General features: G+C 42.7%; 1 protein-coding gene across 2 annotated transcripts in view; it reads left to right on the top strand.

Moving 5' to 3' along the window:
• Positions 1-13,188, top strand: part of MARS1 (methionyl-tRNA synthetase 1) — a 40,335-nt gene that overhangs the window by 15,090 nt on the left and 12,057 nt on the right. For both annotated transcript variants that reach the window (XM_083169383.1, XM_083169384.1), the window contains exons 9-17: positions 512-715; positions 893-1,094; positions 1,249-1,323; positions 3,941-4,111; positions 4,198-4,293; positions 8,491-8,608; positions 9,992-10,205; positions 10,642-10,773; positions 10,917-11,021. In XM_083169383.1, the coding sequence (XP_083025509.1) occupies positions 512-715; positions 893-1,094; positions 1,249-1,323; positions 3,941-4,111; positions 4,198-4,293; positions 8,491-8,608; positions 9,992-10,205; positions 10,642-10,773; positions 10,917-11,021 (1,317 nt within the window). The remainder of the gene's footprint in view (positions 1-511; positions 716-892; positions 1,095-1,248; positions 1,324-3,940; positions 4,112-4,197; positions 4,294-8,490; positions 8,609-9,991; positions 10,206-10,641; positions 10,774-10,916; positions 11,022-13,188) is intronic.

The following is a 13,188-nucleotide window of genomic DNA, read 5'->3' on the forward strand; positions in this document are numbered from 1 at the left end:
GGGAGGTTAGAGGCAGTAGCATGGAAGCAGTAGCAGCAGACTTCAACCTATCACTAGCGATATTGAAACCTTTCAGTATGAGAGTGGAGATATTACAGGATAGGAAATGTGCAAGGCAGAAACGATGTCGACCTAACCCCATGTCGACCTTCAGGTGTGTTGACCCAATGACTGTATGCACGCAGAAACATCATCCAGACATTATATGGATGACGGGCATAAGTTCTTAGTGTTTATGGTTTGCAGTGTACTTTATACGTGTGTTTTTTTTTTTGTTTGTTTTTTAAACTATGTTGATATGCATTGAGCATTTCTATATTACTAAATTTTTAATGTAATCTTAATTTGTTTTTATTGTATTTCGTTTGGGGGAGGGGGTACCACTTCTTCTAAGTACAGTGTACTAGGCCCTTCCTTTCCAGACAGTCAGGAGTTTTGCTACTCCTCCTGTGATCAGACCTGTAAGATTGGAATGTGTGTTAAGTACAATTTCCCCTTGCTGTGCTTTCAGGTACTGCCGGTTGAGGAACTGGAACACTCTGTATATTTGTGGAACGGATGAATATGGCACTGCCACAGAAACCAAAGCAATGGAGGAAGGGCTGACCCCAAGGCAGATCTGTGACAAGTATAATGCCATCCACACGCATATTTATCAGTGGTTCAATATCTCCTTTGACTATTTTGGCAGGACTACAACTGACCAGCAGACCAGGTAAGTTCTGTGTCCCCCACAAAGTAAATCCGTTTGCCTCCATTCTGCATTCTTGATCGCATTGTTTAGGAAGGGTAACATTGGACGTTCTCTGTATATCTATATGCATGGTCTTTAGATTCTGCCCACTTTTACTAATCAGTTGTGTAATGAATATAAAACACCTCTGTTCTGCAGAATTGCACAGGACATCTTCCACCGGCTGCTGGAGAGAGACTTCCTGCTGAAAGATACCGTGGAGCAGCTCCGCTGTGAGACCTGTCAGAGGTTCCTGGCAGATCGCTTTGTGGAGGGAATCTGTCCTTTCTGCAAATACGAGGAGGCCAGAGGGGACCAGTGTGACAAGTGTGGAAAGCTGATCAATGCTGTAGAGTTAAAGGTACTGTTGGATATTGGTACTTGTACATGTATGTCTGCCCTGCAGCCGGGCGCATAGCTGTTGTTCTGGGATGGTTCATTACTGTGATAGCAAAGTCCATACTGTGTACCTTTTGGGTGTTAACCAATGAAACTGGTGTATGTTTTGATTTCAGAGACCTCAATGCAAAGTCTGTAAACAATCTCCTATTCTGAAATCATCCCAGCATCTCTTCTTGGATCTGCCTAAGGTATGCTATTTGCATTTGGTAACATCATGATACAAGTTTTATGTAGTAATGCACACCTGTTTTTAAAGTATCTTCCGTCTATGGTAGAAGTGTATTCCATGTTCCTCTGTCACGGGTTCTCAAAGTCTGTCCTCAGGACCCCACAAGATGCATGTTGTGCAGGTCTCGGCACAGAATCAAGTGAAAACATTTGCTCCACCTGTGGATCTTTTAAAATGTGTCAGTCAGTAATGAGTGCTCCGGTCTGGTGACCTGGAAACGTTGTGGGGTCGTGAGGACCGAGTTTAAGAACCTCCGCTCTATGTGAAGAGTGATGTTGCTTAGCTGCAGATGTCCCAGTTATGTCCTCCTAATAAATCTATTTGAGTACATACAGGTGCATAACCTTTAACTCTGAAAAAGGGGGAGGCTGCGTCCGAGCCTGTGAGGTTACATAGTTACATAGTAGGTAAGGCTGAAAAAAGACTTGCGTCCATCTAGTTCAACCTGGTATAGATATCCATTGCTGATTTGGTAGGTTCTGGTATTTTACAGACAAATTATATTTCTTATTTGTACCCATGGATGTTTTTCTCCAGTAAATGTTTGTCCAACTTTGCCTTGAACGCATTTAATGAGCCAGCCATTACCACCTCTCTGGGAAGAGAGTTCCAAAGTTTGACTGTTCTGACCGTAAAGAAATTCTTTCTACTAGTTGAATGAAATCTTTTTTCTTCTAATCTATACTCATGCCCTCGCGTCCTAGATTCCTTTCTAGTAGAAAAGAGGGAGTTCCTTATATTGGCCCTTGATATACTTGTACATGTTGAGCATGTCCCCCCTTAAATGTCTCTTTTCTAATGTAAATAGTCCCAAATTGCTTAATCTCTCCCCGTAGCTTAAATTCTCCATTCCCCTAATAAGCTTTGTTGCTCGCCTTTGGACTTTTTCTAATTCTATGATGTCCTTTTTATAGTGTGGGGCCCAGAACTGTACTCCGTACTCTAGGTGAGGTCTCACCAATGCTTTATATAGTGGCATAATTACCCTCGAGTCCCTAGTTTCCATTCCCCTCTTAATACATGCCAGAATTTTGTTGGCCTTTTTTGTAGCTACATTACAATGGGCACTACATCCTAGTTTGCTGTCTATTTGGACTCCTAGATCCTTTTCAAGTATGGAATTACCCAGTTCCTCTCCGCTAAGGTTGTAACTTGCACACTGGTTGTGTCTCCCAAGGTGCATAACCTTACATTTATCTACATTGAACCTAATCTTCCATTTTTTTGCCCACTCATCTAGAATTGCAAGATCATTTTGAAGCATGGTCAAGGTCAATCGCTGCAGACAGTCCTGGTTATTAACGTGATGAGGGATTATTTACTTAGGTGGTTCTATTGAAGATGGGATGTTGCTATGGGCAACAAATCCGATTCTATTATCTTCTAAAAGATGCTAAATAAGTAGTTAAAAGCCATAGTGTCTGCTTGCTGCTGTTTTGGTTTGATTTATAATATATGTAGTTATGTATTTTATTGATATTTATAAGTATTGCCCTCCTATTCCCACTCTCTTTCCAAAGTCTCCATTTTTATATTTTAAAATCTCTAAATAGATTGTAATCTTGAAAGGATAAAAGTCAGTGAAGTGTAGTCATTTATTTTACTTATTAAGTTTCTTATATAGCGCACACCTATTCCGCAGCGCTTTACAGAGATTATGTGAACATTCACATCAGTCCCTGCTCCATGGGAGCTTACAATATATATTCCCTACCACATGTCCATGCATACACATTCATTCTAGCGTCAATTTTTTGGGGAGCCAATTAACCTACCAGCATATTTTGGGATTGTGGGAGGAAACCTACGCATACACAGAGAGAATATAAGAACTCTGTTAGTGCCATGGTGGGTATTGAACCCATGACCTCAGTGCTGTGAGGCAGTAATGCTAAACATTACCCCGTCCGTACTGCCCCAAAAGATCACTTGATTGTCAGCCGCTGCATTCACCTTCTAGTGGACCTGAATGTTACAACAGCGCCTGCACTTTTCTGTGGGCTCCATTAATAAGGCCGCTTTAGGGGGTTACTACTGCATATGAAAAAAATAATTTACAGGGAAAAAATTGAGAGCAGCAGATGAACTGTAATGCACTACATTAGCTTAAACGTGTGGTTTTTTTTTTTTTTTTTTTTGTGTGTGTGTTTATTTATTATACTTATGTTCCTGTTTTCAGAACATTATCTGACTTTCCCAACCTGGTAATATCCCTGTTTGCAGACTTCAAATTCGATTTTTCTTGTGTACACTGCATACACATACCCCTGAATAACTATATAACGTGACTTTGATTTATACAGATTTGGTGGCTGATTAATACCAGGTAAGATGCAGGCCTGAAATGTATCCACTCATAGAACCCAAAGGTCTCCAGGGTTAAAAGGCTATTATGGCAAACCTATGCTGAAACCACATTTTCTATTCTGTTCTCAGAACCATCTGTCCATTTTTATGGTGATGGACCTACAGATCAGGCATAACCTCTGGTTGCTTTGTTTTCAGTTAAAGTTTTAAAAAAAAATGATTCCATATTATCCACAGGAATATGAAAGTTTAGTACATTTCTTTTGCAGCTGGAGGAGCGCCTGGAGAAGTGGATGGAGCAGTCCTTCGCATCTGGAGATTGGACGGCAAATGCCCGCTACATAGCTCGCTCCTGGATCCGTGATGGACTGAAACCAAGATGCATCACTAGGGATCTGAAGTGGGGGACCCCAGTGCCGCTTGAAGGCTTCACCGACAAGGTTAGTACAAGCATAGTCCCTGACTAACACTGCAATATCCCGATGTACCTCGCACAAGCCATGACCAATACCTTATTATGTTACAGGTATTTTATGTCTGGTTTGATGCTCCAATTGGATATATTTCCATCACAGCAAATTATACCGACCAGTGGGAGAAATGGTGGAAAAATCCTCAACAGGTAACAAGTCTGTTTTTTAAATATTATTTATTGTGTTATGTTATCTGTGGTTTTGCAATTGCACTAAACTATTCCAGGGTTGCCGACCCTCCCGGAATTTGCGGGAGTCTCCCGAAAATCGGGTCCTTCCTCCCGGCCCCCGGAAGGGTGGGCAACCCTCCCGGAATCAGGGGGACCCCCACTGAGCCCCCCGATCGCGGCATTTATATGCCGCAATCCGCGGGTCTCAGGGGAGGGGGTGGAGCTAAAACGGCACAATCGTGACGTTTTAGCCCCGCCCCCTCCATGGATATCAGTTATTTAGTCTATTTCCCGGAATGGGGGCGGGGCTTAATGACGTCACTGTTAAGCCCCGCCCCCAAAAATCGTAATAAAAGATTCCTCTCTGGGCTTCTCCCGGAGAGGATTTTCTGAAAGTCGGCAACCCTGAACTATTCTACATGCATTGTACATACAGACCTTCACATATTGTGGGGTATATAACTCTTTGAAAGGTTATTCAGTTTATATTTTGTTACATGTAACTCCTTGAAACATTGGCTGTGTATATACCTGTGCTGTAGGTATATAGATGTTTCAGTTCTTCAGAAAATGGCAAGGTATATTAGCAGGGCTGAAACTAGGCTATTTGTGCTTTTAAATGTAATTTCTGTTTCATTCTCCCTGGTCAGCCCGGGATGTGTTACATAGCCAGATTAAGGATGCAGGGGATACTGTACCCCCGGCTCTCCTGTCAGTGGCCCCCACGGCCAGAGCATCGTGATGTCACTAGCTCCCCTGATTCCTGTCCCAGTGTGTAAATAGGCTGCTGATATTCCTTTTTTTTTTTTTTAACACACTTATAGTTACAAACTTGATCAAGTACAAAAAAAAATCAGAAATAGGTATATAAATTCTTATTGTTTAACACAGGTGTGAACCAAACATTTTTATATATAAAGAGGTATGAGAGAGAGAGAGGCCTCGCGGTGGCAGTGTGGCTAGCTGCCAGTGGGAGAGTCTTAGCGAGGCGGTTGAGAAAAATTAAAGAACGATAATGAGAAAAGAGGTGGGAATGGGGGGAGAAATTATGTGGGGAAGAGAGGGGTTGGGAGGGAAGGGGAGTTTGATATACATAATCCATCATTTTCAATATGACCCATCCGGTAAGGATAAAATGCTCTCTATCTGGAATTCCGTCTTAATTTATGATTACAGTCACCTGTGTTTACAATTCCTTTTTTAGAAATTAAATCGTTCCACACAGGTGACGCCAATCATATAGTAAAAGGAAGTTTAGAAACAGAGCATTTTGTCCCTCCTGGAATGGGTCATGTTTGGAGTTATGCACAATCTGATATACACCCCCTTCCCAGGCTCCCTTGTTTTAAGTTCCCCGGACCCCTCCAAACCTTAATCGAGTTGAAGTCACCACTATCGCACCTACTTATTAGTGGCATGTCAGGAAATTTTCCTGGAGAGCCCACTCCTGCATGGCAGCTCAGCCTGAGAAATTTCTGTGCATACCACTGAAGTGGTTAATTTTCTGCTCTTAATATGGCTGTATTACCACTCCTAGTGATAACTGTGCACTGTAACCCTGTACTGTATTATTACACCTAGTGATAGCTGTGCACTGTAACCCTGCACGGTATTACCACACCTAGTAATAGCTGTGCACTGTAACCCTGTACTGTATTACCACACCTATTAATAGCTGTGCACTGTAACCCTGTACTGTATTATTACACCTAGTGATAGCTGTGCACTGTAACACTGCACGGTATTACCACACCTAGTGATAGCTGTGCACTGTAACCCTGTACTGTATTACCACACCTAGCGATAGCTATGCGCTGTAACCCTGTACTGTATTGCACTTCTCCTTGTACTGGTTGAGTGCTGTAACACTGTAGTATCTTGCTGCTCCTAGTGATGGCTTTGTGCTGTATTTTTACTTCCAGTATTGGGTTTTGCTATTGCCATGTACTGTATTAATATTCCTAATAATTGCTATAACCTTTTGGCAGATGTATTAAACCAGGAGAAGTGATAAAGTGGAAAGTGGTAACACAGCAGCCAATCCACTCCTACAAGTTGCAAGCTGGGTTTGAAAAATGACAGGAGGTGATTGACAGCTGCGTTATCACCTTCCCCATCTAGTAGTTGCTATATTGCCACTCCTATTAGTGGCTATGTGCTGTATCCCTGTACTGCATTGCTGCACCTAGTAGTTATATCTCCCAAATTTCTGACTGATGTCTGCGCATGCCCGAAATATTGGGCTGTGGCCTGACGGCAAGGGGGAGCATGGCCTACAAATCGCTTAATTCTGCGAGGCAACGCTCCTGTTTTTCCACTGTGGGAGCATGGCCAGAGCTATGTGAGATTCTAGCCATGCCCCCAGCCCTTCTGGCTGCGGGAATAGAGGCTTTGCGTGTGTCCACCGCTGCTTAGTGGGACTCCCAACTGCGCCTCCGCTTGAGGAGGGGACACAGTTGGTAGTTCCCATTGTCACCCACTAAGTAGCAGTGAATGCACGCAAAGCCTCTATTCCTGCAGCCAGAGGGGTACACAGTTCGGAGGTATTAGTAGTGGCTGTGTGCTGTTACCATGTACTGTATTAAAACTCCTAATTGCAGTGTGCTGTAATTCTATTTTAGCCGTTCATAGTGGTGGCTGTATGATGTATCCCTGTACTGCATCGCCGTTCGTAGTGGTGGCTGTATGATGTATCCCTGTACTGCATCGTCGTTCATAGTGGTGGCTGTATGATGTATCCCTGTACTGTATCGCCGTTCGTAGTGGTGGCTGTATGATGTATCCCTGTATGATGTATCCCTGTACTGCATCGTCGTTCATAGTGGTGGCTGTATGATGTATCCCTGTACTGCATCGCCGTTCGTAGTGGTGGCTGTATGATGTATCCCTGTACTGCATCGCCGTTCGTAGTGGTGGCTGTATGATGCATCCCTGTACTGTATCGCCGTTCGTAGTGGTGGCTGTATGATGTATCCCTGTACTGCATCGCCGTTCGTAGTGGTGGCTGTATGATGTATCCCTGTACTGCATCGCCGTTCGTAGTGGTGGCTGTATGATGTATCCCTGTACTGTATCGCCGTTCGTAGTGGTGGCTGTATGATGTATCCCTGTACTGCATCGCCGTTAGTAGTGGTGGCTGTATGATGTATCCCTGTACTGCATCGCCGTTCGTAGTGGTGGCTGTATGATGTATCCCTGTACTGCATCGCCGTTCGTAGTGGTGGCTGTATGATGTATCCCTGTACTGCATCGCCGTTAGTAGTGGTGGCTGTATGATGTATCCCTGTACTGCATCGCCGTTCGTAGTGGTGGCTGTATGATGTATCCCTGTACTGCATCGCCGTTCGTAGTGGTGGCTGTATGATGTATCCCTGTACTGTATCGCCGTTCGTAGTGGTGGCTGTATGATGTATCCCTGTACTACATCGCCGTTCGTAGTGGTGGCTGTATGATGTATCCCTGTACTGCATCGCCGTTCGTAGTGGTGGCTGTATGATGTATCCCTGTACTGTATCGCCGTTCGTAGTGGTGGCTGTATGATGTATCCCTGTACTACATCGCCGTTCGTAGTGGTGGCTGTATGATGTATCCCTGTACTACATCGCCGTTCGTAGTGGTGGCTGTATGATGTATCCCTGTACTACATCGCCGTTCATAGTGGTGGCTGTATGATGTATCGCCGTTCGTAGTGGTGGCTGTATGATGTATCCATGTACAGATGTCTTCTACAAGTACCAGCAGAGGAAAAAGCCCCTACTGCATGGACAGGTTTTAAGCCACTGTGACATGGCATGAAACCCATGTTCAGTGACCCGGGGCTGCTGTGTGAAATGGTTACATACATAGCAATCACTTTTTTTACAATAATGATATAAATAAAAAATAAAATTCCTTTTGGAAAAAATACAAGTGAGTGGCATTCAGATTTGCAACTAATAGCGGGATCTGCCATTGTGTTTGGTTAGAAGGTTACATTGAAATATCAACATTGCTTGGAAGTAAATCTACATTAAACCACATTAACCTGAAATACTGTACAATAACCATATAATTTCTCATCTGCTACAAAAAGATCAGCTGCATTATAGTTCTGTACTATAGTAGTAGTAGTTGTGCTATCTGTTATATTTGTAATGTTTTATTTAATATCCAATCTCTTGTTCTTCCGGTGTTCAGGTCCAGCTTTATAACTTCATGGCAAAGGACAACGTTCCCTTCCATAGTGTCATTTTCCCATCCTGTCTCCTGGGAACGGGGGAGAACTACACGTTGGTCAATCATCTCATAGCTACAGGTAAACCACCTGGATGTCACAAGTTTGTGTTATGAAAAATCCTACCGGAAGTTTTGATCCTATAGAACACATGATAATCCATTCTGGAACTACATTTTGCAAATGCAAACAGATTTATAGCGTTCACTGTTCACAAATGTAGTTACTATTTGTAGATGCGTATTCTGCATTCAGCTGTGTTCAGTTACTTCCATACCTGAAATTGCTCAAGGACATTGTAAAGGTGTCCATACTAATTATCGTGGGTGCCGTGATACTACACAAGTACCGAATAGTCTTACTTGGGGACAAACAGCTGTTCTATGTGGCATGAACAGAAATCCTATAGCCTTCATAATTTGCCCATCTCTGCCCACTCTCTGGCGTAATGCTCTCCTTTGGACTGCCAGCTGCCATATATATCTTTTGAATTTGAAAGCCAATATATTTTTGTACTTTTCAACTTTTATTTCTGTTACTTGCCTACCTGAGCCTCTCCTTCAGGAAGAAAATGCTCCGTTCCTGGGCTTCCCTGGTAATGTATGATTGCCAGCACCTGTGGTGAGCTAGGTAATTGATAAGAAAGGTGTTTCACCACAGGTGATGGTAATCCTACATTACCAGGGAAGCCCAGGAGCAGAGCATTTTCTCCCTCACGGAGAGCGTCAGGTAGGCAAGTATGGTATTTCTCCTTCAAACAAGGGGAAAGCAGAATAATGACCAGATGAAACACTTCTGACAGGGAACAGGGCACATGCATATAGGCAGCACACAGATATACAAGAGGCGGTGCACTAATTTTGGGTCTATGTGATGACCTCTACAAATTAACGCCAAAATAAAATAAGAAAAACTCATGTTGACCTTTTGACTACATTGACCGCTTTTGTGGCAACCTAGACACCGTAGACCAGTGGTAGCCAACCCTAGCCCTCGAGAGCTACCAACAGTTCACATTTTCCAGACAACCTAGCTGCTGCACTCATTAATCACTGACACATTTTAAAAGATCCACAGATGGAGCTAATTAGCTCACTTGTGATTCTGTGAGGAGACCTGCAAAACATGCACTGTTGGTAGCTCTCGAGGACTAGGGTTGGCTACCCCAGCCGTAGACACTTTATGCCATAACCTAATCAATTGGTGCGTGGACAAATATATTGTTAGCTTAGCACTCCCTAGTGGACTTTTTGCATTAAAAACCTACTTGTGACTCTTATACTGCACTTTAATAATGGATGGGTATGGTCACATGGGCCCTAGTGTCTGGAACCTAATTGCAACCCCTTATAATAAATGTGCAGTCTTCAGTAATTAGGATCTAGGAGCACAAAATACATTTTAATTTTTTAGTAAAACCCCCATTTTTGAAATGCAATAAACTCTGAATGTTCTTCTGGACAGAATATTTGAATTATGAAGATGGGAAGTTCTCCAAGAGCCGAGGAGTGGGTGTGTTTGGTGATATGGCGAAGGACACTGGTATACCCACTGACATCTGGAGATTCTACCTGCTGTACTTGCGGCCCGAGGGACAGGATAGTGCGTTCAGCTGGGGCGATCTGATGCTGAAGAACAACTCTGAGCTGCTCAATAACTTGGGAAACTTTGTTAACAGGTACAATGGCAAATGATATACCATTTTGCTAACAGGGTGGTATAGCTGTCTGTGTTTAATTCAGTTTCAAGGACATGATATTAAATATGTCCAAGACAATATGTATAGTGAACTATATTTTCCAATATGACTTGATATCAGACATGTATTACAAATATATATTTTATTTTTTATTAATATTGGGTGTGCTACTTTCCATTGTGCTATGTTCATGATGTAAACTGGCCTACCAGGCGATATTGCCTGTGGCGTCGTGCTGCGTAATGAAGAGTGGAACAAGGCATATTTCCATTGTAAATTTGCATTGCTGGGATATGTATTGCAGTAATGTTATGTCAATCCATCAGCCATCATAAAGTCCTGATACACACCATCTCTGTGCGGACCCAGCAGAAGAAAATGAAGGCAAATCCTTATTTCTTACATTTTATTTCAGAGCTGGCATGTTTGTGCAGAAGTTCTTTAACGGACTTGTCCCTGAAATGGAGCTGCTTTCAGAGGACAAGAGGCTCCTGGCCCAGGTCACCGCTGAGCTACGCCAATACAACCAACTGTTGGAGAAAGTGCGGTAGGTCTTTCAGAGGGTCAGGAAGACCCTTGTATTGTGTTGTAGTCTTCATATTTCAATATAGCTTAGTCAGAAATTTACATCATTAGGGGAACATTATACACTATTATATTCAACAAAGTTTGACTTGGTTCATTTTCCAGTATCCGGGATGCCCTGCGATGTATTCTAAACATTTCTCGACATGGAAACCAGTACATCCAAATCAATGAACCATGGAAGTGTATAAAAGGAACCCAGCAGGAACAGTAAGTAGTATTTTGTTCATGATGATGCTGTGTGTGCTTGCTCTTAGGTGATTGTACTGTGGTATATTTTTGATTAATTTGATAGTATATGGTTATCTACATAGTTTTTTTCAGTATATGCAAGAAACAAGTACCACATGTTCTCTATCCCTGATATGTGGTTTAAGGGGGTTGATTCCGTTATTTCTTTGCTCCTGATCTCCAGTCCAAAGAGATTGCGGGGCTATTTTTTTCCTGTTTAATTTATGTTTGTTCACTCAGGCGGTTCTTTAACCCCTTCCCGACAATTGACGTACATTTACGTCATGGTCGGGAAGTACTTCCCGACACATGGCATAAATGTACGTCATGCCTTCTAACTGTCACTGCGTCTATAGACGCAGTGACAGTTAGGTGATGTCTGCTGTCCCTGACAGCAGACATCCCCCCTCGCCGCCCAGGGGGGGCAGGGGTGCCCCCCCCGGTCGGCGATCGCTGTGATTGGCTGTTCAAATCTGAACAGCCATTCACAGCGTTTCCTGTGTTACCGGCGGCTAAGCCGCTCGGTAACACAGGGATCGGTGGTGATCGGTGCTGTCAAGTACAGCACCGATCACCACCGATGTGCAGCACCCGCCGGGCACTCACCGCAGCAGCAGCAGCAGCTTCCCCGGCTCCCCCGGCAGCAGGCAGCGCAGCAGCGCTCCCCTCCCCCCCGCAGCAGCAGCAGCATCAAGCTGCCCAGTAAAAATAAATATATGTAGTGAATATATATGTGTGTGTGTGTGTGTGTGTGTGTGTGTGTGTGTGTGTGTGTGTGTGTGTGTGTGTGTATATATATATATATATATATATATATATATATATATATATATATATATATATATATATATATATATATATATATATATATATATATATATATATATATATATGTGTGTGTGTGTGTGTGTGTGTATATATATATATATATCTATCTATCTATCTATCTATCTATATATATATATATATATATATATATATATATATATCTATCTCTATATATATATCTATCTCTATATATATATCTATCTCTATATATATATCTATCTCTATATATATATCTATCTCTATATATATATATATCTATATATATATATATATCTATCTCTATATATATATCTATATATATATATATATATATATATATATATATATATATAGATAGATAGATAGATAGATAGATAGATAGATAGATAGATAGATAGATAGATAGATAGAGATATATAGATAGAGATATATATATAGATATATATATATATATATATAGATATAGTCCAGAGAGAGGCCGGCACTCAGGTCTTAGGGGTAGATGCCCGAGGGTACTTGCTCCGGTGCCTTCTTAGCCAGAGGAGAAGGCTCCTCAGGAGATATGCAGAGTGAAAGAAATCAGCGGCACTCGGAGACTGGGAAATCAAGTGAAGAAATCTGGAATCTTTATTCCATGTGCAGGAGAAAACGTTTCGGAGCTCGATGGCTCCGTCGTCAGTTCAAAGTAAGCACAATTACATATACAAACAAGGTGACATTTATAGGAGACTTACCCGCCCCCTGTGCGTCCCGTCCGTGTTCTCATGCAGTGGCTTCCGGGTTGGCGCCGTCTCTGTGACGCTGCGGGCGCAACTCCGATGGTCGCGATGGTTGCGTCCGGCCCCGTCAGTGATGCGCGCTCCCGGCTGCCAGCTCCTGGATCACGTGGGGCGGCTGTGCGCTGTAGTAAAATTAACAAACATGGGTGTCACAGTATGCAAACGGTCACTTCTACAAAACAGTGCTAAAACTCCTGTTTCCATGGGTATACAATCTTAAGGGAAACAGGTTACAACAAGTGAAGAAAAAACGCAATCTGTGACATAGCTATGCAACACTAGTGGTGTGATGCTGCCATCTACTGGGCGGCATGTGGTATTGTTATATAAAAAAAGGACATGAATATACATAACAAGTTAAAAATGCGGACAGCATGAGGGGACTGTCCCTATCATTGGCACACCACCATGTATATGAGCCTAGGCAGATAACTGCCACTGTATCAAACATATCTGTTCTAGACTAGGAACCTATGTGGTCTCATCCAACTGGTTAACAGATCGAGTGGCATCATATAGGGATGTGCAGTCAGACATGGGGGTATCATAATTGGTTATCC

This window comes from Crinia signifera, chromosome 2 (genome assembly GCF_055691185.1).
Source record: "Crinia signifera chromosome 2, ASM5569118v1, whole genome shotgun sequence".
NCBI classification, from domain to species: domain Eukaryota; kingdom Metazoa; phylum Chordata; class Amphibia; order Anura; family Myobatrachidae; genus Crinia; species Crinia signifera.